The 27,847-nt window shown below is 42.9% G+C and overlaps 1 protein-coding gene across 1 annotated transcript; it reads right to left on the minus strand.

Moving 5' to 3' along the window:
- Positions 1-1,183: 1,183 nt before the first annotated feature.
- On the minus strand, positions 1,184-13,684 carry LOC114593318 (prokineticin receptor 2-like). The gene is made up of 3 exons (XM_028721688.2): positions 13,279-13,684; positions 9,030-9,672; positions 1,184-1,926 (listed from the first exon to the last, which is right to left on the minus strand). The coding sequence occupies exons 2-3, from the start codon at positions 9,521-9,523 to the stop codon at positions 1,233-1,235; spliced, it is 1,188 nt and encodes a 395-aa protein (XP_028577521.2). The 5' UTR covers positions 9,524-9,672; positions 13,279-13,684; the 3' UTR covers positions 1,184-1,232.
- Between the last annotated feature and the right edge of the window lie 14,163 nt (positions 13,685-27,847).

The following is a 27,847-nucleotide window of genomic DNA, read 5'->3' on the forward strand; positions in this document are numbered from 1 at the left end:
CTAAATTCTCTCTCCACTGGGTCTTTATTTCCATGGGGGACGGGTTTTGGGGCTCGGAGCACAAGTATAAGGTCCCAGGTGCCATCTCCATCGAAAGGACATAAGTTCATGTGAACCTGTCTCTGCTTAGATATCCTGTAATAACATAAGCCAAGCAGCCTAAAACAGCAGACAGACCCCACCGATTAAGTAATGACCACAAGCATGAAATAATACCACGGTACTGAAAAATTTGGGACATGTGATTTACAGATGTAGGGATCCAACTTCCCCCTCATTTGCACAGGTAAGTTAGCATTATATCCATCACTAAAAATCCGAAGAACTCAAGAGACCAACTACAGCAACATGTCACTGCTCCATTTATCAAGAACATGAAGATACAAGAAAAAATAACATTCTACCCATGAGTCCAAACTGGGCCAAAGTATGGCAATATATATATATATATATTTGTAATAAAAGAACATTACTCAAGTAGGAAACACTATTGCGGAAGAGATTATTTTTTGACAGAAAGCGAGCTTGGTTCCAGAAATGCTAGTGTCCATCAGGAAGAAACATATGGAGTTGCTTGGGCATGTTCAGAAAATACAGGAAGCATATGTGAAGCATAAATATTTGATCCATAAAGCATCTTGCTGATCTTAGACATCCGCCTGCCTTCTGTTTGTCTTAGATAAACCATGAGTTTTCTTGCAGTTATCCTAAGAAAAAACCAAAACAAAATCGGGAAATTCTGGCGAGAGTCAAGATGGAATCCTGTGTTTGTAAGAATAACATTTTATGTGATTAAGGACTTGCGGGGGGGGGGGGGCTTTTAGAGTGCCAAGTGTAAATAGTATAGTCTAATAAAAGCGAAACTGGGATGTAGCAAAATCGGGTGGCGTGTGGCTACACAATTTCATTTCCCAGTGGTCTGTCCAAAGTCCATTTGGGGGGCCTAATTCGGCCCACCGGTCGGTTTAATCCAGCCCCTGTGGCAGTTCATTTCCTGGGGTAAAATACCTAAAAATACCTCAACAACTTCAATCCCAAAAGAAGCTCAATAACTTTGGTTTGCCCTTTGGTCGGCCTCCACGGCCCTTCACTTCATCAAGTCTGGCCCTCTTTGAAAAAGAGTCTAAGAGAACATGGAAAGATCTTCTGCCCATGTGAAGAAAGAAAAGAAAGTTAGATGAAATCACACACCAAAAAGGAATCTTTGCTGTGAGGAGATTTCTGCCCAAATTTCACTTTAGCCTAATGCAATCCACCTCTGTCACAGGCATGGCGCTAGTTCTGATGTCGGTATCTACACTAGACTTGGCTCCATGGTAGGTGGACCTCCATCTGAGCAACATGATCTTCTTGAAGTACTTCATGGTGTTGTTCTTTACTGTTACGAAGCACATGGTGTTTATCATGCTGTTGCTCATGGCTATGCATTCCACTATGTAAAAGGCGGTAAGGTAATGCTTTTCTTTCACAAACACGGTGGGGAAAAAATCACGGACGATTGTGAATCCGTAGAAAGGTGCCCAGCAGAGGACGTAGGCCGTCAGGATACACATCAGCACCAGAACCGTTTTCCTCCGGCAACGGAGCCTCTTCCGGATCTGTTCCGTCTGAAAGCCTGGGACCGTTTTGAACCAAAGTTCCCGCGAGATCCTGGCATAGCAGAGGGTCATGGTGAGAACGGGTCCGACAAACTCGATGCCAAAGATGAAGAGGAAATAGGATTTGTAATACATCTGCTGGTCGACAGGCCAAATCTGGCCACAGAAAATTTTCTTTTGGTTTTTGATCATGAATAATACGGTTTCCGTCGCAAAATATGCGGATGGGATGGCAATGATTAGAGAGACGATCCAGACAACGGCAATCAGAAAGGTTGCTGTTTGGTAGTTCATCCTGGGTTTCAGTGGGTGAACGATGGCGAGGTACCTGCAAAAGACAGATGTTTCCAAATTCTTGTTAGGAAAGGCTTGCAATTAAATTATGTTAAATTATATTTACTTGTTACTGGGTAGAAATAGCAAGTCTTTTTCTTAACTCCCACCAACACTGTAATCAATATTGAGGAAATACGTTGGGCTGACAGGCAAAGGTAAAGATAAAGGACCCCTGAATGGTTAAGTCCAGTTAAAGGCAACTATGGGGTTGTGGTGCTCATCTCGCTTTCAGGCCGAGGGAGCCTGCATTTGTCCACAGACAGTTTTCTGAGTCATGTGGCCAGCATGACTAAATTGCTTCTGGCGCAATGGGACACCGTGACAGAAACCAGAGTGCATGGAAATGCTGTTTACCTTCCCGCCGCAGTGGTACCTATTTATCTACTTGCATTGGTGTGCTTTCGAACTGCTAGGTTGGCAGGAGCTGGGACCAAGCAACGGGAGCTCACCCTGTCACAGGGATTTGAATTGCCGACCTTCCAATAGGCACAGCTCAAGTGGCTCAGTGGTTTAGACCACAGCATCACCCACATCCCTTCTTGGGCTGGCATAATATTGATGGCGGTGCATAGCCCTGCAATCCAAACCCAAATCCCTGATCCTGGGAGTGTCTCTGCTGATGGTGCAAAGGAGCATACCAGACTTTGTCTTAAAGTATAATGACATGAGGTTTTAGAGTTGTTATTATTATTATTATTATTATTATTATTATTATTATTATTATAAATTTAGATTGCTTCTGGGTGATTTTTTTTAGCAATGATTTTATTTACTGCAGTTATTTTAATGTTACTTAATGTTGTCTGTAATCTTATTGTATTGTTGCTTTACTGATTGCTTGAGAGGGTAAGCACCCTAAAAGGCAAAATGATATATATATTTTAAAAATACAGACTATGGTTTTAAAAAATACAAGCCCTGTGACATCAGGAAAGTGACAAGGTTATAGGGCTTACTCAGCCAATGCCCTGATTTTCTCTTGTATTAATCAGTGGATCCCAAGGTCACCTGGGGCCGTCTCTTTAGATTTCAGAGTAGTGTTACAGTTGTGGCTCATCATAAAGCAAGACCATGTTTTCCATACCATTTCTTTCAGCAACAATTGGCTGCAAAATACTTTCCTGCACTGAAAAAGGTTGTAGGCGAATTCCTAATTATACCTGATGCTTTCCTGTAACATGAATTGTTTTCAGCACTTCTTATCTGTATCTGCCCAGCTACTCAGATGGGAAGTTGAAACACATTCTGTCTGCATGTATTGACAGTTTGTTCTTATTCGAGATTAATGTTTTTAATCAACCGAGAATGCAGTGTGTTCATATTTCCACATGAAGGCAAATGCAAGAGGTTTGCATTGATTCCTAACAGCGTCTGTGAATTAAGGTCCTGATAGGAATGCGAGAATTCCTCTGGAAGAAAGACACTGGGAATTAAGATTGCATGCACAGCTTTCCATAAGCATTAGCGCTTTGGTTGACAAGAGTGAAAGCTATTTTGCTTCTCTTATTCTCAGAGCCGGTGGGAGTGAGCATGAAACCTTCCCTCTTTCGATAACATCAGCTGGTGCAAACCCAAGATAAATAAGCATTCGCCCTGATCTAGACAGGGAAATCTGTAGGAAGGAGTAACAGTATATCAGGATTCATGTTCCTAAAGTGGACCTCTAATGAAGTGGTTGGATGTGGCTTTAAATCAAGAGGGGCTAACCTGTGGCCTGCAGGCTGTGTACGGTCCCTTAAACATTTTAATGTGGCCCCATGGACCCGCCCGCTAAATTTGCTTCTCTTTTTTAAGCCTATTTGATGCTTGCTCTTCACACACACAACCCTGTTTTGGGTATCCAGATCGGGAGCCTCTTTTTACCTTTAAAGGGGGACTTGGGTGGCGCTGTGGTCTAAACCACAGAGCCTAGGGCTTGCCGATCAGAAGGTCAGCAGTTCGAATCCCCGCAACGGGGTGAGCTCCCGTTGCTCGGTCCCTGCTCCTGCCCACCTAGCAGTTCGAAAGCACGTCAAAGTGCAAGTAGATAAATAAGTACCACTCTGGCGGGAAGGTAAACGGTGTTTCCGTGTGCTGCTCTGGTTCGCCAGAAGCGGCTTAGTCATGCTGGCCACATGACCTGGAAACTGTACGCTGGCTCCCTCGGCCAGTAAAGCGAGATGAGCGCCACAACCCCAGAGTCATCTGCGACTGGACCTAAAGGTCAGGGGTCCCTTTACCTTTACCTTTTCCCATTTTGGGGGCAGCATCATCGTAAGAAGGTCTCATAGCTGAGGAACCAAGAAGGAGAGATCATTCAAGACCTTCTTGCAATGGCTCTTCCAGAGGTCATGTGTTAAGGTAAAAAGAGGGCTTTGCTCCCCCTTGTTTCCTACCTCATTCAAGTGCAGCAGAATCTCTCCCTGCTCCTCAGCTGATTAGTAGAAGAGCAGGGATTGGGGCTTGTGAACATATATGTATGTTTCACTGTATCATTAGTAGTGTCATTATTATTCATTTCCTTCCATATCTTTATCTATATATTGTGTTAAATGCCACCTCAATCTCCGTGCGGTGAGAGATTCCAGGGGTTCCAGGCACTTACCCAAGGTTTGTGTTTCCTTCTGGAAATGAGGATCTGCAGGGACTGCAGTGTTTTTATGATATATGGTTTATTTACACATAAAAGGTAAAAAGGTAAAGGACCCCTGGATGGTTAAGTCCAGTCAAAGGTGACTATGTGGTGTGGTGCTCATCTCATTTTTCAGGCCGAGGGAGCCGGCGTTTGTCCACAGACAGCTTTCCGGGTCATGTCGCGAGCATGACTAAGCCGCTTCTGGCACAACGGGACACCATGATGGAAACCAGAGTGCACGGAAACGCCGTTTACCTTCCCGCCGCAGCAGTACCTATTTATCTACTTGCACTGGTGTGCTTTTGAACTGCTAGGTTGGCAGGAGCTGGGACAGAGCAATGGGAGTTCACCCTGTCACAGGGATTCGAACTGCCGCCCTTCCAATCGGCAAGCACAAGAGGGCGCGCCCCATTCCCTTTACCTTATTTACACATATATACAACCTGAGTGTAGAAAGAGGAGCTCCCAGCATTACAATCTAAGGGGGTCCCTTGCTTCTCCCATAGGCACAGCATGAGAAATCACCCATGCTCTGTGTCTCCTTCTACAGCCCCCACTCTTGCTTGTCACCTCTAACAGACTAAAACGATTTCCCTCCACACACAAGGGATTGCATCACAGGTGTTGGACCATATGGGACTGCATAGAGCTTCATGCATTTGCTTATAGCTCAGTCAGAAGAGCATGAGACTCTTAATCTCAGGTCACGAGTTTGAGCCCCACGTTGGGCAAAAGATTGCAGGGGTTGGACTGGATGACCCTCGTGGTCTCTTCCAACTCTATGATGCCATGATTAACCTTTATATTTCTCGTTTTCACTAACACACACATTTTTGCAAGCAAAATTTCCCCTAACATAATGCATTTTTGTATGCTATTTTCTATTATACACACTTTCCTCTAACGCTTTGTAAACATTGTTGGGTTGGAGAATTGCATTGCAAAATTCTGATGAGTCCAAATTTTGAAGGCTAGCGGTGCTTGGTTCTCATATTGTTTCAGAAAGTGCAAATTCGATAGCGCAAATTTGGCTTCAAAGGAGTACCAAATTGAATTTCTCTTCCACAAGGATTCAAGTATCTACAGGTGTCGGTGAAGATAGAAGCTGAGTTTGGGTAACTGGAGAACAGGGGAAGAGGAAGGAAGTGGGGGGGGGGATAAAACCCACAGGTATAAGAAAATAGTATATTTTTAATTTTTTTTAAAAAAAATCCAGATGGAAAAATGCTTAAGATGAAATATTTCAGCTCCTGTGACTTTAGTTTCTTAAAAATTGCTCTGCAGGTGAACTGGTAACAAGCGCTGCATGGAAGTGACAATGGGGATGGTGACAGTTGTTCCATCAATGCTTGCAATCTACTAGCTCTTGAAGGAGTATCAGAATGCACTGTGATTTTTAATTCCCTTTCTAGGTTACCACGGGCCTCTTATCAGAGAAGAGAATGCTACATAAAACCATTTTCAAAGCTACATTGGTGTTTTACAAAGCCAGACTGCCCATTAAGCTACTAGGCTTCCCCCCTCCAACTTTCACCTCTACTGAATTCTCTTCCCGAAGCCTAATACTTTGCATTCTACTAGTCTCACTCCTTGAGAAGCATGTTGTTACTCTTTATTTCTGCTTCAGAATTAAAATCTCGGACATTTCTCAGTGTAGTTCTTTTTTTCCTGATATGTGGCTAAACACATTTCTTATATATTAATGTGTCCTATTACAATGGAGGAACATTAGCTGTAGATTTTCCATTGCTGTTACAAGCCTACGTTTTTATATAAAACATTCAGAAAATAAATTTCCTTGGCACTAAACATAATTGCAAAAATAATACTGGTCTCTCCAGAGCTGAGTCAGACTAAGAGAGAGAGAGAGAAGATTGCTGCTCTTCCAGATTATGATCCCATATTGCAAAGATACGGCCATTATATGATCACTAAACAATAATAGTCTGTAGAAATGGATTCGTCAAAGGCCATTTATGTTTGTGCGCCAACAAGTCTGCCGTATTATTGGTAATTTCAAAAGATGCTGAAAACCCCAAAGACGCCATTCTGACCTGTCAAAATTAGGTTGTTATGCAAAGAGGAGGCAAAGTTTATTTGGCTTTGGGGCACTTTCAGACTGTTGAATGGGATTCGACCACATGCCAGGAAATTCAGATTGCACAACCACAGTTGATTAAGAGGTCTTGTACAACAAATCTGCTTTCACTGCTTTGCACTGGAAAAAGTGCTTTGAGGCAACATGGTCTAGCCTACCCCTCCAAAAAAATCAGGATAAATGTTCAATAAGCAAGTTTCTTGGAAGTGCCCTTCAGTACAAATACTAGTTATGTGACCCTCAAGCTCCGGATGTTTTTAATGTTTGCCATCCATTTTTAAAATGTTTTTATATGTGCTGGAAGCTGTCCAGAGTGGCTGGGGAAACCCAGCCAGATGGGTGAGGTATAAATAATAAAATGTTTATTATTATTCTTTTTATAAAGGAGGATAGACTCTGCCAATTGCTGCGTGCTTCTGGTTCTGCTTGGCAATTTTGTATATTAATGGCATACACTCTCCCCACCAGCTACTTAATAATAATTATTGCTAGTTCCCAAGGTATCTCTTACAAATCATGCTCAGGTTTCACACTCAGAGAGGATATTGTTTTAAAACTTCAAGATGACTAGAAACTCGTTTTTGAAATAAGAGGATGGCTGGATAAGCCACATGCAGCAAAAGCTAGCTTTGATTGCAGACATTTGACCCCAGGACTGAAATCCTTTGCAGTGATTATGAAGCAGTGCTTCAACCTAAATTTTCTCATAAATTGAAAAAGAAATCTTTTTTGCTTCTGCTGAATCATGCTTTGAATTGGAAACAAAAGATAATCCACTGTAATGCATCCTTGCATGCTCACAGGCTAACCTGCAGAGCGATTTTTAATATTAAATAGTAATGAAATGAAATCAATCCAAGGCATTTATTTATCTGGATTTTTGTTTAAATAAAAGATTAAGAGATGAGGTATTTCTTTCATGGCTTTTAAACCTGCTTTTGGCACCCCTTCTCTCTCTTTCCCCACATCTGATGGCTAAAACAGCCTGGAAAGATAGAGCACAGGGACCTGGAAGGATAATTCGTGTCCAGATCAGAGGTGCAAAACAATGGGCTGCCTGAGAAGGTGTGCAAGCAAGGAAAAGGAAATCCTTTTATTGATACAGAATTGCAAGCCCCAGGGCTGAAACAGGTTGCCCTTCTGCCACAAGAATGCTGATAGCCAAATGGTGGAAGGGAGATACAATACCAACTAAAATGGAGTGGCAAGCGAAATTATTTGATCATGCAGAATTGGCAAAGATGACAGGGAAAATTAGGAACCAGACAAACCAAAAGTTCAGTGCTTTTTTCCTAAAAAAATTAAAATGTTTAGAGGTACTCTCATTTTCCTGCTCATATTGAAATACTGCCCCTCAATGAGGACAAGCTTAGATTCACAAAATGTTAAGGGGTATGTGTCCCCCCAGAAAAAAAGCACTGCAAAGGTTTAACAAAGAATGGGATATATACCAATTATATTTAAAAGAGCATTGTCCATATATGAAATCTTTGACATGCTTTGATTCACTTCTGCAATGTTATATGCGACAAAGATTATAGGTAATTTATGGTAAGTTAAAGGTCATACAATATGCAGACAACAAGGAAACGAAGGACGCGTACTGAGGAAGACAGGAGTCTTAACGTATGGAATGATTTTATTTTATATGTAACGTTTTCTTTGTATTTGATGGGCTTTGTTTGGACTTAATATGCAAAATCAATAAAGATTAAATTGCAAAAAATGAAAAAAGAATCAGGTTGCCCTTTGCTGGGAAAACAGTCCGCATCATCCACTCTGCTAAGCCAAAATGTCACAAAGTCCTTTCACCTCAAGCCTCTGAGATGCTGTGAAGTGTGTACACTGTGAAGTGTGTTGCATTTTGGAGCACGATGCTCATAGATTCTGAAGCGGAGAGAAGACTTGAGTGCCTAATTAACTGTTCAGTATTTAAATTGCTAATGTGTATTTAAAGGGAAAATCTGTTTGGATAATAGAGTGCATGAAATATATTCTAAAATATATTCTACAATATAGAACCAAAATACACATGCCTTAGAAGTTCACACAATTTTGCAATGCAGTTCTCCAAGCGATCGGTGTTGATAAAAATGCATATGTTAGGGAACGGTGCACATAAAAATCAATACATTAGTGAAAATAACATCCAAGATTGCATTCTTTTAAGGAAATTTGCTTGCACAAATGTATACATCCGTCAAAATTGCACATAAAAATGAGTTTATTAGGAGGAATTTGCACCAAAATGCTGAGGCTTTGGAAGAAGAAAACAAAAACAAAAATTGGGTGGAGAACTGAATTTAAGACGTGGGAAATGAGAAACTGGCAGATCCCACCCTCTCTAGCTACAGGCAAACCCATTTCCAATTACCCTCCTTACCTGTCCACAGCAATCGCCAAGAGCGCATTGGTGGAGACGTAGAGTGAGACAGTGCGCAAGTAGTTGACCGAGGCGCAGAGCACATGGCCATGCTCCCAGGACAGCTGCCGGACCACATAGTAGTCCATCTCAAAAGGGCAGCAGACGATGGCCACAATGAAGTCAGAGATGGCCAGGTTTGCAATGAGAAGGTTGGTGAGATTGCGCAGCTTCTTATATCTGGCCAGAGCGGCGATGAAGACAAAGTTGCCGATGCCACAGACCAGCATGATACCAACCAGCGCCACACCGATGACGATCTTGGCGGCGAAGAAAGTGCGGGTCTTGGTCACGTCATCGCCATCGTCCAGGGGTAGATCATAATCGTTGTAGCTGAAGTTGAAGGGGAAAGTGTAGTTTGGGTAGGAGGAAAAGTCTCTGCTGAAGTGGCTGTATATTGCAGCAAAGTTGGTGCTCGCGAGCGTGTCGTTGGTAGGGTGCCATTCATGCCTCATGATGTTGCCCCGGTCAGTCTCTTCTTAACTCACGAGGAAGCTGTTGTGAGCTTTTGCCTTCTCAGTATCTCCCAGGAAGGTCCAGCCAGGGAAGAGAGCTTACACTTCTGCAAATTGGGATCTTTGACAGTGACCCAGCCATTCCTCACCTTTTAAAATCAGAACAGAAAAGAGAATCAGAGGGAGCAGCAAATGTATGGGAAAGCAGACTTGCTATGGCTTGAGAGCCATAGATCAGGAAATGAACAAAGCTTTGGCAGCCCATGTGTAAATATTTCCAACTGCTCTGCATTTATATCACTCGCAATAAATATTTGAGATGCAGTGCTTTACTGAGCAGTAGTATTTTGAAATAACATATCGGAGTAGGTGAGAGAGGTAAAAACAAATATTTTCCAGGTTAGGTTATGCTCCTTCTATTCTATCTATTTGTGTAGCAATTATATAGAGCTGGGTGAAGCTACCAGATGTTTGTGTTGTCACCAATACTGCCTTGTTAATGGCTGCCAACACAGTAACCAATTTCCTCAGCTGCCTCTCTGGAAATTGCCACTAGACTGTGTCACCTCACTTCAGAGCACATGTCATGGACTTTTCCTTCAATTCTTTTACAGTCTGCTAAGGGCTCAGAGAGAAAGTGCATCTTGTGCACTTTGGAATGTTATAAGTAATTAAATTGAGTGGAAGCAATCTCACGCCAACAAGGCTTTTTATTATTATTTTGGAAGTGGTTAAACAGATACACAGTGTCAGATTTCCAAACTGTGCAATGGCATAAGCTTTGGTTTGGGTCAGTCAGCAAAACTGATTTTCAGCATGCATCTGAAGATAGGCTCAGGGATGCTGGGAAGTCTAGCTTTCAAGGGAGCGGAACAACAAATCTGAAACCACAAACTGCAGGGGATTGTTTGTTTTCTTGCATGTTCACATTTGTGTGTCGAGGACCCCCAAGACACCCCCGAATAAAAACACAGTTCACACATCGTTTTGGTTTTTGGCATAATTTTGGCCACAATTTTATTGAATTACAGTACGTGAGTGGTTGCTTAGGCTTTGGTTAGCGACTATCTGTTCCCGCTTGGAGGTAGGAACAGAACAAACAACCGCACCCTTGCGGAAGTCAGAAAGGGTAAACAATTTTGGGGAGAGAATAAAGCTGGGCGCCAGGCTCTCCCCTCTCCCCAAATGCTCCCAGGGGCTCTTGCATGGCCCTAACCCCTTGACAGGGGGTCGGACAAAAGCATGGCGAGCCCCTGGATTCCTTTAAGGGAAAAGCCTTGCAGCAGCAGCATTGGAGGGGCAGGCACAGCCAATCCATGCCCCCTCCACCAACCAAAAATTAACCAGTGCCTAACCGCAACCTTGGGATGTGGGTGGCGCTGTGGGTTAAACCACAGAGCCTAGGACTTGCTGATCAGAAGGTCAGCGGTTCGAATCCCCGCAACGGGGTGAGCTCCCGTTGCTCAGTCCCTGCTCCTGCCAACCTAGCAGTTCGAAAGCAAGTCAAAGTGCAAGTAGATAAATAGGTACCGATCCGGCGGGAAGGTAAACGGTGTTTCCGTGCGCTGCTCTGGTTTGCCAGAAGCGGCTTAGTCATGCTGGCCACATGCCCTGGAAGCTGTGCGCCGGCTCCCTTGGGCAATAAAGCGAGATGAGCACTGCAACCTCAGAGTCGGCCACGACTGGACCTAATGGTCAGGGGTCCCTTTACCTTTACCTAACCGCAACCTTACATGTTGTGACGATTTGCTACGAAGTAGGCAAAACCCAAATGGCACCAGCCAAATGGTGAAATTCCTACCAGGCCCCTGCCCCAAAGCAGACAACCCCATGATAGGCATAGCAAGGTCAGCGTGAACAAGCCCTAAATAGAGGGAGGGTGGGCGGGTAATCCGATGTGCGCAACACAAAGAGGAAGCTCAACACTGCACACAGGGAACATATATAGCACCCCCATCAATCAAATAAACTTGCAACAATAAATTTCCCCCAGCAACAACTGAAGGTGTCCAATCAAATTCATGGCGATCCAAACGAACCCACCCCGCAACAGGGGATGTCATGGTTGCTCCCACCGCAACACGTGCTCTCCATGAAGGAGAACCCGCTTTGGCAGATAAAGGAGTTGTATCCATGTCTGCATATGTCGATGGGCTGTGGCTCAGTGGTAGAGCATCTGGTTTGCATGCAGCAGGTTCCAGGTTCAATTCCCAGCCTCTCCAGGTTCAATTCTCCAGCCTCTCCTTGATAAAATATAAATGCTCCAAAGTTTTGTGTATGGCTCTGATTCATTCACTGAGCCCTGCCTAGGGGAAGGTTTCCCCATTCCCAACAGTGATGATGGACATCTGCAGCACTGGATGGGCACATAAATCCTGGATTTGGCGCCAGTTGTGTGGATGTGCAATGCACAGAATGACTGACTTGTGCAATTCAGGCTTTGTTTATAACCTGTGCATTGCTAATTCACATGGTACGTATCATTTACTTCTGCGGATGGGTCAGAATTTTTCCTTGCGTTCACAAACGTATGAGATGCAAACTTCCGAGTCTGGTTTGGTCATATTGAAAGCAACACAATAAAGGGCCACTTTATTTACGATGCAGACTGGCAGCGTGCTGCCTTTTGTCAGCTTCTCCTGGTTGGAGACCATGCCAGCTTCACCAGGAAAAGGGGAAGAGGACAGGGGGGCATTTAAATGAGCTTTATCTGCTTAATGATTGGAGGGTAAAGTATAATTAGAAATAATAATCATCAAGAGATCCCTTTCCTCTGGTTGAAAGGTTTATTTATTTACATGTAGCAATCAACACAATTTCTTTTCGTCTCCATACCCGCTTTGCCTTGAAGCACACCATCATACTTTCAAATACTCTGAACCCATCTCTGGAAATGGACCTGCTTCTGGGTTCATAATAATAGGATGCCAAGCTGTGCGCACAAAAATGCCAAAGAGCAACTGAGAAAAGCAGTTGTTGGCAGTAGCTGTTCAACAATGTCCACTAAACAGCATGACTTTTTTTTTAGACAGCAAAGGAAAGCCTGCACAACAGGGGAGATCAGCTCCCGCTTGCACCCATCGAACAGCATCAGTGTTCACAAGGCAGCTGTGCTGATAGATTTTCCCCCCCTTCCAAAGGAAACTTCTTCGGGCAAAGTTCAATTCTTTATCATGTTTCAGCCATCAGAGGTACAAATGCACGCTTACCATTTATGTTAGCAAACCTCACCAAAATGAGCCTGAAGATACTAACAACGGTGATGATTGATGATAAGGCAGCATAGAATCTTTGAGGATTTTTGGTGGTTCACGGAGACATCGGTTTTTGTGGGCAGCCCAATAAACTGGTGTCTCTGAGGTCCCACAATGCTTATTGCCTTTTTGTTGCTGGCGACTAGCATAAATCTTGTAATTGAAAAGTCTTCAGAATGCCAGCTGAAGCAGCTTTATCTGGAAGTAAGTTTCACGGAAAACAATGAGACCTTCGCTACCCCCACCAAGGAAATGTGTTAGGATCAGGGTGTAAATAATTTCTAGAAATCAATCCAGGACAATGTTTGGGGAGGTGTATGTGTGCCAAATTGCTGCAGAAGAACAGCAGAAAACACCCAAGCTCAAAATCAATTGATAGGTACAGCTATTTATCTATTTTAAAAAAGCAAATTAGGAGTTTATACATTTTCCAAATCAGCTTCCTGTACCTTGCAAAATTATAAACGCAGCATTTTTTAAAAAGTACAAATCAGACTTTACCTGTTCCAAGGCTAGGCTTCGTCTCTTTGATGCCGTGCAGAGATGCTGAGTTCTTAGTGCGCTACACTCCACAGAATGCTTGCAGTCCTGCTGGAAGCGCAGCACTGAAGGTTATCTAGTGATGCTGTGCAGGACTAAAGACGGAATCGCACATCTGCCTTGTAGCTGAGAGAAATCAGAAGCCTGCCTCCCTCTGTGACTGCATCTAAATCCTTTTCTCTGTGGGAGGCATCTCTACGCTTCCTGTGCAGATCTAATTTTAAAGAGCCAGTCCTCAATAAGTCACACACCCCTTCCCTATGTGTGTCTGGGTATGTGCGTAGACATGCATAAGATTCTGTTTCTATATTCAGAACGATCTTCCAGAACACAAGCAGAGCTCTTTATCTCTGAATTCGTTATACGAAAGCATATTGCAAAACCTGATCACCCGTGGGCTGCATAGATCATTTTATCGGACAAATACAAATGGACTGGATCACTAGGCTCAATGTTGTCAGCTGTGATACCCTTCTCCCTTCCCCCCAAAAAAAATTACCCTTCTCACAGCAGCTTTGACTGTGATATGATTTCCCCAACCACAATTCTCAGACCATTTTAGGGAAGCACTGAGATTTCTAGGGTTTCTGTATGTTGGTAGTCACTTGGAATATGGGGTGACTGGGCATCCAGCATAAACTGTATTCTTGACCTGAAGCACCTAAATAAATAAATATTAGGGTACAGAATATGTATGTGAACTATGGGCACAATCCAGCTGAAAACAAGCATTTTAGAAAAACAAACAAACCTTGAGAGTTATGCATAGTGGCCTCCACAGTCACTTACGGACCGACTGTTAAGACTATGTTCATGGAAGACAATCTTACTCACTCTCTTTTTAAATTCAATCTTTATTGGTTTAAAATCAACATAGACACACACACAAAAACTTAGAAAAAGAATAAAGAATAAAGAAAACAGAACAAAAAACACACAGCACATCTCTTACAAATAAAAATAAAGAAGAAAATAGAATAGTACATCGCGAATACACAAAAGTATTTCAGCCATCAACTTATGACTTCCTTGATATGGGTTCTTTGTTTCCTTAATTACTTGTCTCTATTTTTTTAAAATAAACTTAGTCTTTATTAAATCTTTTTTGTGTTCTTTATACCTTATTCAATTCCAAGAGTTATTCAAAGCATTCTAGAGTTTTAATATGGGGTCACTGTTCTTTTAAATATTGTCTATAGATTTCCCATTCCCTTTTCAACTTTTGAGTCGATCAATCTCTGATCGTTTCTGTCATGTATGCTAGTTCCATATATTCAAGCAGTTTTGCTTGCCTCCCCCTTTTTTTTATTTTATTATTATTATTATTTACCTTTAAAGGGGATTCTGATTTAGTCATAATCCAGTCATAATCCCACAGATGGTAGCTTCGCCCCATTGGCTCCTCAGCCAAGCACATACACCAAAGGTCTGAACCTGCAGTTCCTCTCATACTGAGCAGGATTTTGATTGCAACAACACATCACCAGTAGGGTAAAACTAACCTGTCTCATGACGGTCTAACTACCACTCTTCTTTTGATGGAATTTTATCTCCTTTCCACAATCTTACTCAGCTATGAGTTATTGCCAAAGCAGAAGAAGAAATTGCAAATAACACAGAGGAAAGAGAGAAGCGTCGGTCACTTGAAAGGGCCATCCCTGTTTGGATGCTTCAAGCAGTTTGGTGCAGTGTCCATGGGGATGGGGAAATGGGGAGGGTGCAATTGCCATTAGCTGCTAGGAAGCCAGTCTCGGTGACTTTATCTACAACAGCCTGTACCAAATTGCTGTCCTCCAGATGTTTTGGACTCCCAGATTGGGGAAAGCTAATCTTCAGCAAAGCTGTTAATGCGAGCTCCATTCAAGAACAGGAATGAACAGCATCGTCCCAATGGCTGAATGGGATTATGCCATAAAACACCTGCTGTGAATATTAGGAAAACAGTACATTTCCCCCTGGCGGCGGGGGGGGGGGGTGCTTTTTCAAAAATATTTGAAATTCTGTCGACCTGCTGTTACATACCCATGGCTAGCTCAGTTCGTATGGAAGAGGGAGGCAGGTGCCTCTGATGACAGATACTGGACGGTGTTGATGAGCTACAGAGCTGTTGGTCTTTTCTGTGCCACCTGTCAGGCTTCAGGGAATCTGATTCCTGCCATGGTGGCAGCCAATAAGCAGATAAAAAGAGGAGTTCTTACCAAGTAATTTATTCCACAATTTACATAGAGGGATAATAATAATAATAATAATAATAATAATAATAATAATAATAATTTATTATTTGTACCCCGCCCATCTGGCTGGGTTTCCCCAGCCACTCTGGGCGGCTTCCAACAAAGATTAAAAATACATTAAAATGTCACACATTAAAAACTTCCCTGAACAGGACTGCCTTCAGATGTCTTCTAAATGTCAGGTAGTTGTTTATCTCTTTGACATCTGATGGGAAGGTGTTCCACAGGGCGGGTGGCACTACCGAGAAGGCCCTCTGCCTGGTTCCCTGTAGCTCTGCTTCTCACAGTGAGGGAACTGTCAGAAGGCCCTCGGCGCTGGACCTCAGAGTCCGGGCAGAACAATGGGGGTGGAGACGCTCCTTCAGGTATACTGGGCTGAGGCCATTTAGGGCTTTAAAGGTCAACACCAACACTTTCAAGGAATGCTGCCTCCTTAAGATAATGGCGTTGCTCCGAGTAAAGTCCAGCCCCCTCCATCTCTCCTGTTCTACGTCTCTCTTGCGTCGGCTAATCAGAGCCTTCTGCCTCTGAGCTTTCTGCTCTACTACCCTCAATGCTCACCTGGTTCAAGGACACTGAGTCTGTCAGCTGTCTCTCCTCTGGTGTTTCTTCTTCCTGCTGTTCCTTGTGGGAATATTAAGGATAGTAGGAAAGGATATTTTGGATAAATATGATCCTTCCTTTGCTCACGCTAGTAAATGATGTAGCAGAACAGATTCCCCTTCAATATAACTGGAAGCTAGTTTGCAGATTCGTTTGAATCTCTTACTAAAGATTATTTCCTGGTGTCCCCTTTAATCCCTCTTAAAAAAATAAAGACACAAGAGTCTTTCTGAGTAAAGTAACAAAAAGTTTACTCACATTTCAGTTCACGATTTGATCCGTGGAAGGCAGACTTTTACTTGGCAGTTACACAATAAACTGTGAGTTCATCTCATATGGAGACTGAACTTGTGTGCAAAATTACATTAAGACAACAAAACGGCTGCAAGAGAGCAGCAAGACAATAGAAAGTCAAAACAGACAGAAAATGGCTGCATGACTTGGCTCTTTTATGGAGTCAGCCAGGGCCACGCCCATCTCCCAGATCACATGCAGGGGGAGGAAGCTCCAGACCAATGGAACAGGAAGTTACACTGACTGGATTCCCCCCTGCCTGTGCCCACTCTAGGGAAATAAGGAACGTTGCATTTGACTGCACCAACGGATTACATCCCACATTCCTCTCCCAATATTTCCCAGCTTCTCCCCTCTGCAGCCTCTGAACTATGAACTTCTGCAAACCACTGTTCTAAATCTATACTGTCTTTCTGTTCTCGGGAAGGTTCAGGAGGGGGCGGCAGCCCCCACCATTCCTCCTCAGTCCAGCCCCTGACACCACCACTGTTTAAACAATAATCAACTTGCAGACCCTCCAGCTTGTGTGCACAGAACAGGAAGGGGCAATACTGTGTTCTTTTTCTTGGTTGGCCAATGCTTTGGGGCAGCGCAAATAAGAGCCCCGGTGAGTCAGGCCAGTGGCCCATCTAGTTCAACACACTGTTCTCATAGTGGCCAATGTGATGACCATGGGAGGCCTGCAGGCCAGAACTGTGCACAACAGCCTTCTCCCTTCCTGTGGTTTCCGACAACTGGCATTCAAAAGCACATTGTTTTCATCAGTGAAGGTTAGGGGTGGGTATTGCAGTCATGCATCTGTTCATTCCCCCCCCCCCTCACTTAACGGTACTAATTGAGCTACACAATTAGAAGCATTAAGCATTAAGATCTCCCTCCTTCCCTTCCACAATCACAGCAGGAGACAGGATTAGATACAAAACATTGAATGGCAATGGCTGCTGTCCTCACCTCAATTAAATGGAGTTCAAGGGAATGTACTTTCAGCAACACAACTGATCAGTTATAATTGGTCGGCTTTGATATTGCCACTTGCTTCATTGTTTTTTCATAATGGAATAAATTTGTACCAGTAAACATTGCTTAACACGTGCATGAAAGCTGAATGGCTCACAGAGCTCCTGAACAACCATGAGCAAGCAGGTGGGGCTCCGCACAATTACTGCGAAAATTGTCACCATCTCTAGTGGAGAGACATCACCTTGCTGACAAAGGTCCGTATAGTTAAAGCTATGGTTTTCCCAGTAGTGATGTATGGAAGTGAGAGCTGGACCATAAAGAAGGCTGATCACCGAAAAATTGATGCTTTTGAATTATGGTGCTGGAGGTGACTCTTGAGAGTCCCATGGACTGCAAGAAGATCAAACCTATCCATTCTGAAGGAAATCAGCCCTGAGTGCTCACTGGAAGGACAGATCGTGAAGCTGTGGCTCCAGTACTTTGGCCACCTCATGAGAAGAGAAGACTCCCTGGAAAAGACCCTGATGTTGGGAAAGATTGAGGGCACAAGGAGAAGGGGACGACAGAGGACGAGATGGTTGGATAGTGTTCTCGAAGCTACCAGCATGAGTCTGACCAAACTGCGGGAGGCAGTAGAAGACAGGAGTGCCTGGCGTGCTCTGGTCCATGGGGTCACGAAGAGTCAGACATGACTAATCGACTAAACAACAACAATTAGTGGAGGTAGAACATAGCTATCAGTTAGGAAAGCTATCATGACAAAGGAACACGGGTGGCACTGTGCTCTAAATAACTGAGCCTCTTGGGCTTGCCAATCGGAAGGTCGGCGGTTTAAATCCAGGCGTTGGAGTGAGCTCCCATTGCTCTGTCTCAGCTCCTGCCAACTTATCAGTTCAAAAGCATGCCAGTGCAAGTAGATAAATAGATACCGCTACTGTGGCGAGAAGGTAGACAGTGTTTCTGTGCGCTCTGGCTTCTGTCACGGTGTTCCATTTCACCAGAAGTGGTTTGGTCATGCTGGCCACATGACCTGGAAAGCTGTCTGTGGACAAATGCCGGCTTCCTCAGTCTGAAAGCGAGATAAGCACCAAAGTCGCCTTGGGCTTAACCGTCCAGGGGTCCTTTACCTTTACCTTTTACCATGACGAAGGGGAAAGGGAGGCGATCAAATGAACCTGCTTCCTGCTTCCCCTTGGGGAAGCAGACCGTTGGATTTTTTAAAATGTTCAATATGTGCAACCCCAGAGCTGAGCAGAGGGAGGGAAGGAGACAGGAAGACAGATGGATTGATGGAGGAGGAGCGGAGGCAGAGCAGAACAAACTTGACTCCAATGGCTGTGGAGGAAGAACCTGGCAAACTTTTTGAATTTCTGGTTCATGGTCTCTCCTGGTTTCGGAGGCGCTGGTACATCTCCTTACCAAGGGTGCAAGGGAGCCATTGCCCAGATTGTCCCCCATCCTGCTAGGTATACACATGAGGAATAAAATGAGTTTAGCTTCATATTATCATGCATCCTTCTCTCCATCAGAAAGAGCATTCATACGGTAAACATCAGTCCATTACAGCTGGATGCCTTTTGATATTAAAAATAGTAGGCTGAATAGATCTCTGTGTACTCACTTGAAAGGTCAATCTTTTAATTTTTTTTCATGGTGCAACAATTCTTGACAGCTCATATGAATAAACAAGAAAATGGTTGATGGGACTGGGATTGAGGAGCTGTCAGAATCTAAAAGGAACTGTTTATTTCTTCTGCCACTGGAGATTCTAATATTATGTTACCTTAAGATGAATTCTTTAGCACGCTGACGTCAGTGACAAAGGCTTCATTCCTGCTCCCCCTGCCCTCTTTTGCCTTTAGACCAGCTCTGAGTTTGCCATGTTCAATAATTCCTGGTGACTAGTGAGATTGGATAGCTGTTTTCTGAAGGCTTAGCTAGAGATATTTTGCAAAGGTTTGTAAAGGTAGCCCTCCAGGTGTTTTGGGCAGGTACCAAGATAACTAAGTGTTCTCCAAGTGAACTCTTGCATATTTGGGCCATAGGTGTGCAAGGCACTGTGCCAACTAAAAAATACAGAGACTTTCCTCAGATGGCTTAGAACAGTGATGGTCCTCCAGATATTGTTGAACTCCTATTCCTGGCAGCCTGAGCCAGGGATAATGGGAGTTGTGTTCCATTAACATGGAGAAGGGACGAAAGTTGTGCATCCCTGGCTTAGACCAACCTTCTGCCACTTGGTGGCCTCCAAGCTGTTGTTGAAGTACAACCTCCATCAGCTCCAGCCAGCCGGGCCACTGAGAAGGGGTGATGGGAGTTGTAGTCCAGCAACAGGAGCCGGTTGGCCCTGAAGGTACAAGTAATGGTAAGGCTAGTGTTATGATAGCTAGGAAGCGGAAGGAGGAAGCAGAATATTAAATGGAAGAATGGTATAAAGAGGTGTGGGATATAGCTATTAATGATAAATTAATATGCGCCATTAAGGTAAGACAGGGAATCTGCAGGAGAAATGATTTTCAGGAGAGATAGAGGGTGTTTGTAGAATTTGTACTGTTAAAACAGAAAGGTGTCAACCCATCGCAAGAGGTGTTGAAATTTTGGGAGGTTGGATAGTTACAATGGAATGGTCTTGGTGGTAGGGTGCACATTTTTATTCTTATTTATTTATGATTATTACTTTGTCATTTTTTTTAAAAAAAGAATGTATAAAATGTAAATGAATGTATAAAATATAAATAAAAGAATGAAGTAGATAAGATTAGATAAGAATTAGATAAGATGACAGGAAGGATTCAAAACCTGTGGGACCAGAGATTCTCAGAAGACTGGAATAAATATGTGAACTATTTGAAAAGCAAGTGTAATAAACAGATTACGCTAGTAGGATTTCCAGAAGTTTTGTAAGGAGGACTATGCGAAATATTGCAGAGAAGATTATGAAGAGAATTGTTAGTTATGGATAATTAAAAGCAATAAGGAAATTAAGAAATGTAGATTAAGTGATAAAGACTGAAAAAACTTCAGATGTTGTTGATGGACGTCCAAAACATTGTATAAGATAAGAAATTATGTTATATGATTGTTGGGAATGATATGTAAAAATTAAATAATAATAATAATAATAATAATAATAATAATAATAATAATGCAAGATTGGGGGGAGGACCTTGTTCAGATGAATGTGCTTCCAATGCGCATGATGTTTCCTGCCCCTCCACAGATAAAGGCTGCATCTACACCATAAATGTAAGGCCCATTTGAAACACACCCACCCAGTAATCTTAGGAACTGTATCTTATTCCCGACAGAGCTACAATTTCAAGCACACTTAACAAAGAATCCCAGGACTCTTTGGTGGAAGTCATGTGCTCTAAATTACTTTAAACGTACGGTGTTTATGCAGCCACCGAGTAGGGGTTATTGATATGACTGGATCTATCAGTGTATTTTAAAGAAACTGAGGTTTATTTAAAATGGCAGGCATACAAAGAAATGGCAAACGCAAACACAAATTCTTAGCTAACTGTTTTCAGGAAGCAGAATGGATTATGCTTATTGAATGTTCTGTGAATTGCTGCATGTTTAGGGACAGCAAATTTTCTAACTAAATAGCACCAGGCAATCTAGGGAAACTGTTGATCCTTTAAATTTCTCGAAGAACTGGAAGTGGTTGACCATCTTATTATCACGAAGAAACGACAAATCCCAGTGCACGCTAGTAATTGATATAAAATACAATTGCCATCATTTCAGTGGCATTGTTCTGAATTCTTAACATTTCAAAGCACAGGGAAGAATGCTGGTACAATATGCTGAATGCTCAATACAAGAATGAATAAAATATATTGATTGTTCAGCAAATGTGAGGCAGTGAGGGAAATTAATGTGCAGCTGCATTATTTTGTGCTTATCCCATCAACCATAAATATCAAGTTGTCTTTCCTCCTGGTTTATTGTTTATCCACAATGCTTTCTTCTTTGTTTTTAATCTTCCTTTGTTATGCAATAGCGAAGTGCTGGTGACTTTAAAGAATTCCATCAAGCGCAACTCTGTAAACGAAATGAGACTATATTGTACACCAGGTGTAGGCAAACTTGGCTCTCCAGATGCTTTGGGACTACAACTCCCATCATCCCTAGCTAACAGGACCAGTGGTCAGGGATGATGGGAGTTGTAGTCCCATCTGGAGGGCCGAGTTTGCCTATGCCTGTTGTACACTAAATATCTCAAGGCAATATGTACTATAACTTTCCCATTTGCCACCGTTTCCTGCTGAATAGTTTGTTTGTTTTTTAAGGAGAAATACTGTACCTCCCTCCCATTCACCAACCCTTCCACCTACCTGATGCTTTGCCTTAAATGCCTCACTGGGGTTATGAGTTCAACATGCGTGGCTTTCTGCCACACACACCCTCCCTGCCCCAAATGGACTTACTGCCTTTTGATAAGAGAGGTGATAGCCCAGTGGGAAAACCTATGAATTGCATAGTGAATCTAGGTGCAGTCCCTAGCATCTCATGTTAATAGGGATCTTGAGCACAGAGGGAAAGATGCCTTTTGCTTCAGAAACTTGGACAGCTACTGCCAGTCATAGTAGAGAAGAGTTTCTCAAACAGCGAGCCAGGACTCACCAGCAGGTCTACTTTCTGGTGGGCCTCAGCAGCACAGCCTGCCCAGGAGCTCCTTACTCGCTTGCTTGCTCACTCACTCCCTAGCCATGTGGTAGACTTTTTGTTGGACCATCAGTATGCGGATGATACCCAGCTCTACCTCTCTTTTAAATCAGAACCAACGAAGGCGGTGAAGGTCCTGTGTGAGTGTCTGGAGGATGGATGGTGGCTAACAGATTGAGGCTGAATCCTGACAAGACAGAAGTACTGTTTTGGGGAGACAAGGGGCGGTCAGTTGTGGAGGACTCCCTGTTCCTGAATGGGGTAACTGTGCCCCTGAAGGACCAGGTGTGCAGCCTGGAAGTCATTTTGGACTCGCAGCTGTCCATGGAGGCGCAGGTCAATTCTGTGTCCAGGGCAGCTGTCTACCAGCTCCATCTAGTACACAGGCTGAGACCCTACCTGCCCACAGATGGTCTCGCCAGAGTGGTGCATGCTCTGGTTATCTCCCGCTTGGACTACTGCAATGCACTCTACGTGGGGCTACCTTTGAAGGTGACCTGGAAACTACAACTTATCCAGAATGCGGCAGCTAGACTGGTGACTGGGAGTGGCTGCCAAGACCATATAACACTGGTCCTGAAAGATCTTCATTGTCTCCCAGTACGTTTCTGATCACAATTCAAAGTGTTGGTGCTGACCTTTAAAGCCCTAAACATCCTTGGCCCAGAGTACCTGAAGGAGTGTCACCACCCCCATCGTTCAGCCTGGACACTGAAGTCCAGCTCTGAGTGCCTTCTGGTGGTTTCCTCCCTGCAAAAAGTGAGGTTACAGAGAACCAGGCAGAGGGCCTTCTTGGTAGTGGTGCCCGCCCTGCAGAACACCCTCAAATCAGATGCCAAAGAAATAAGCAACTATCTGACTTTTAGAAGACATCTGAAGGCAGCCCTGTTTAGGGAAGTTTTTAATATTTGATGTTTGATTGTGTTTTTAATATTCTGTTGGGAGCCACCCAGAGTGTCTGGGAAGCCTGGCCAGATGGGTGGGGTATAAGAAAACTACTACTACTACTACTACTACTACTACTACTATTATTATTATTATTATTAGACACAAGTAAAGTTGGCCTGGAAATTTTTCTCCTTAGGTAGAGTAAAGCTGAACTATGGACATGCTTATTTTAAAGAAAATTCTGTGGCGAAAAATTTAGCTATGACCCAAAGTGGATTAGTATCTGTGGAAAAGAATGCCAGTAACTACCAGCTGATTATTCCAACCTCTGCCTCTCTCTGCCACCATTTCACAGCCTGTGGGCGTCTGTAATTTTCAGGGGTTTTAAATAGGCCCCGGTGGTTGGAGAGTCATTTTTGCTGAATATTGGGCTGCAATGTATTGCAATTACTGTACATGTAGCTGCTCTGTTGTCAATCGGTGTTATGCGGTAAAATGCAGCTTAGCTTTATATAATATGGTTGGAATCATAATGCAAACTGACTGGAAGAAACATGCCACACAAATGATGTGTGTAAATATATATATATATATATATATTTACTTGTTACCTTTAAAATTTTATCATTTTCTAATTTTATCTCTATTAAAGATCAGAAAACTCTTGAAAAGGGCAGGGAAATCGAACAGAGATGTGTCCATTTATGCATTTGTCCTCATTCCACCCATTTTGTGCATATTTTATCTTGCAATAAGCAAAAACTTTGAAGAGAAGCTCCATGGACTGAAGAATAGGAAGCAAATGGGACATTCTTGCATTTCATGTCACAAACATATCTGCTGTTTGCCCTAGTTTTCAGAGATGGTAAGCATTTGCTGTTTATGCACGAATGAATCAAAGTGTAGCCTTCATTTTGGCCTCTGGATAAATGTTCAAAAGAAAAGTATCTGGAAGCAAATGTGCTTTCCCCAACCATAGCCATAGATTTTATTAGTGGAAAAGTACCACACTGCTCATTGTGAGCCCAAGTTCCCTTTTAACAAAGTCAAAGCTGTTGACACTTGTTTTTGTTTAGCTCTATTCCAATGCACAACTCTGGACCAGGTGGTTGACAAAGAATCCATTTGCAACAAACAAGGACTCAGACAATTGCTCTGAGTGGAATTCAAAGCCACACTATTACAAATGTAATATCTGTATATATTGACTTGATCCCCGCTCCCTCTGTGCACTCTTCTGGGGGATCCCCTGCCGCCGCCAATTTCAGCAAAGGGCCAAGGCAAGAGAAAAGTTCTTTTTTGCACAGCTTCCACTGATGGAAGTCCCTGCTCCTGCCAACCCAGCAGTTTGAAAGCACACCAGTGCAAGTAGATAAATAGGTACCGCTGCAGCAGGAAGGTAAATGGCATTTCTGTGAGCTCTGGTTTCTGTCATGGTGTTCCATTTCACCAGAAGTGGTTTAGTCATGCTGGCCACATGATCCAGAAAGCTGTCTGTGGACAAACACCGGCGCCCTCGGCCTGAAAGCAAGATGAGAGCCACAACCCCATAGTCACCTTGGACTGGACTTAACCATCCAGGGGTCCTTTACCTTTTTACCACCCTCTGTGTCATTTGTCATCTTTTAAAATATTTGTACCCTGCATCTCCTTCTGAAAGGAAGCCAGAAAACTATAAATAAACTTTAAAAGGTTGGGACACCCAGAATTTTTGCCAGCCTTTGCATTCTCTGAAAGCAAGCAGAAAGGCTTTCCTGGCAGAAGCGGTACTGTAATAAGCTGTGAATCAAGTTGTCACTTGGCTCCAACCTGTACCTAGTGGCTGCCATATTGTTTTCCTCCCACAGCAAGATGCCCTCTCCCATTCCACAGAAAAATGTTGACCAGAACAATGGGATATTAGCTCCACCCAAGGTATGATGGAGAACAGCAAAAACCAGGAAAAGATAGACAAAATACAAGGACAGGAAGAAACTTCACTGGCAGAATAACTGCCACACACAGGAAGAACAAGGATATAGTTTGAGTTCCTCACTTGTAGTATTACAAATTAAATGGTGTCATAATGACACATTAAATGGTGTCATTACGAATGGAAGTCATTAATATTGCAGTTATATAAGGGATTGTTATTTTGACTGGAGTATAACTGAAATTAATAAGATTTTAAAAGATGACAAATGACACAACTACCTGGTTGTAGTTTTATAAATCATTCTTTCTCTTTACATTTACAGCAGGTATTTGTACTTGTTCTATACATTTTTGCTAACTTACTAGGAGTCAGATACCACCTGTACATCATTTCATATAGTTTTCTTTCAGCATACAACATGCTGTAAATTTCAAATCCATTTTCCATGACTGTCCTCAATCTGCAATGTTGTACCCCAGATCCTTTGCCCAGTGAGAAACAGGGTTTTAATACATCTGTCTTGTTGGTGTGCAGAACAAATGAATTTACTCAGCTCAATTTACATGTTTTTGGAATATTTCAGTTGATTGCAGATGGTTATCATTTTATTTTTAATTGTTTTTCCATAGACTCCCCTGCGCTAGATAGACACATTGCAGCGGAGAGGTTTGTTTTCTCCTTCCAGCACTCTCTGTCAGTTCTGGTGAGCTACAGCCTCTTCTTTGGACTCCAATTGTGCATTGACTGAGGGCAGCGAATGTCCCTGGGTATCATGTCCCAACAGTTTCAATATGGCCCTGAGGCAGCGTCAAGAAACGTGTAGCGAACTTTTATGCAGAAAGCGAGCTTGCAGTAGGCGTTCTCGTGGCGGTGGGGGGAAAAGGAACTTGGCCTGATTTAGAAGAAATCTGCCCTCTTAAATAAGTTGAAACTTGCTAGGTTTTTTGTTTTGTTTTTTTAACGGAAGACCCTGTCATTTGATTTGTCAATGACACATCTCTTATACAGACATTACACGAGAATATATATCTTACTGCAGATAGATTTGTTTCCCCGCCTCTTGCTTCATTGCCCTTATAAACAGGAACCCCAGACATTTGGTGGCCTGAAGCAGAGTCCTCTTGCTAGGGACACTTCTCAAAAGTCTCACCGAACCATTCGGTTCATGCCTGCCCCCTCAGTTGTGCCACCTGAAGCTAATACACAGCAGTGCCAACTTGAATAAAATATTGTGGGGGGCCTAAATAAGCCCTGCCCTGCAAAATTGATCACATGATGCAGTGCACACACACCATTTTTTTAATTTTTTATTTACATTTTCCAATTTTATACGTAATTTTGCAACCATTTAAACATTTTGAAACTCAATTTCTCCCCCCGTCTTTCTGCATTTTCTTAAATTTATTTATTTTTATATTTTCTACCTATTCCAAATTAACTGTGCACACGCACCATTTGAAAGAGAATGTCCATCAACTTTGTGGGGGCAAAAGCCCCCTCAAATATATATATATTAAATATATAATTTTCATTAAATTTTCTGTTTTACAATTTAAAGTACTCATTTATACATCCTTGAGATATCAATGACCTCCCTTCTTCTCTTTCCATGATTCATTTTACATATCATAAATCCCTGCATATTTTACAGAAACTATACCTGTTAGTATTCCATAATTACATCCATCATAATTTATTTACACCTTTGAGTTTATCTTAATGCTGCCAGCGTTTTCAGCTGTACACAGTTATTTCCCATATAGTCAATAAACACTTTCCAATGTTCTTTAAACATATGCTCTTCTTGTTCTCTTATTCTATATGTTAAGTCTGAGAATTGTGCCTATTCTGTCAACTTAAGTTGCCATTCTTCTTTGGTTGGGAACTCACTCGTTTTCCATTTTGGGGCTAACTAAACATTGGCCGAAGGGACGCGGGTGGCGCTGTGGGTTAAACCACAGAGCCTAGGACTTGCCAGTCAGAAGGTCGGCAGTTCGAATCCCCGTGACAGGGTGAGCTCCCGTTGCTCAGTTCCAGCTCCTGCCAACCTAACAATTCGAAAGCATGTCAAAGTGCAAGTAGATAAATAGGTACCGCTGTGGCGGGAAGGTAAACAGTGTTTCCGTGCGCTGCTCTGGTTCGCCAGAAGCAGCTTAGTCATGCTGGCCACATGACCTGGAAGCTGTACACCGGCTCCCTCGGCCAATAACGCGAGATGAGTGCCGCAACCCCAGAGTCAGCCATGACTGGACCTGATTGTCAGGGTTCCCTTTACCTTCACCTAAACATGGTCCGCAGTTGTTGTATACATAAATAACTCTTTTTGACACCTGGGAATCTCAGTCTGAATTATCCCCAACAGAAAAGACACTGTTGTTGTTTTTTTGAAAGGTACTTTTAAACATTTTTTTTCCAATTCATTATGGATACTTTCTCAATACTCTTTTACCCTTTTACATATGAAATATTTTATTGGAGGGGGGGGCAAAGCCCCCACAACCCCTAGGAATTGACGCCTATGGACTAAGCATTCTCATTGGGTGTGGAATATTTTCTGGCTGTGGAGAGAGGAGGGGTGAGGGACAGAAAACCAGTGGGAAGGTGAAATGTCATGGCTGCAATCCGGAATTGAACCACTCTGTACCGTAACATTTTGTTGCAGGACCTACTGGCACTTCATACTTGCTTTTTTTTGGCCATGACCTTGTTTATTTGCTAATCCATTTCCACAAGGCTAGTAACTGGTGACCCTGTTAAAAGTTTAATCTGTCATTTCCGTTGGCATCACTGACACCGTCCTGCGTATCGGGATATACGAGAATTCCTGCTGAGCTCTAAAAACCTTTCTGAGATGGCATTTAACATATTGAGCTTCACACAAAAAATGATAAATGCTGTGCTTTGATAGATGTAATGTGTGGCTTAATTCAGGAATGTCTAATTCACTGAAATAGCACAGATG

This window comes from Podarcis muralis, chromosome 3 (assembly GCF_964188315.1).
Source record: "Podarcis muralis chromosome 3, rPodMur119.hap1.1, whole genome shotgun sequence".
NCBI lineage: Eukaryota > Metazoa > Chordata > Lepidosauria > Squamata > Lacertidae > Podarcis > Podarcis muralis.

Coding starts and splice junctions, on each gene's coding strand:
- LOC114593318 (XM_028721688.2), bottom strand. CDS start 9,523: ATGAGGCATGAATGGCACCCTACCAACGACACGCTCGCGAGCACCAAC. Junction 1,927..9,029: donor TTGGCGATTGCTGTGGACAG/GTAAGGAGGGTA, acceptor TGTCTTTTGCAG/GTACCTCGCCATCGTTCACC.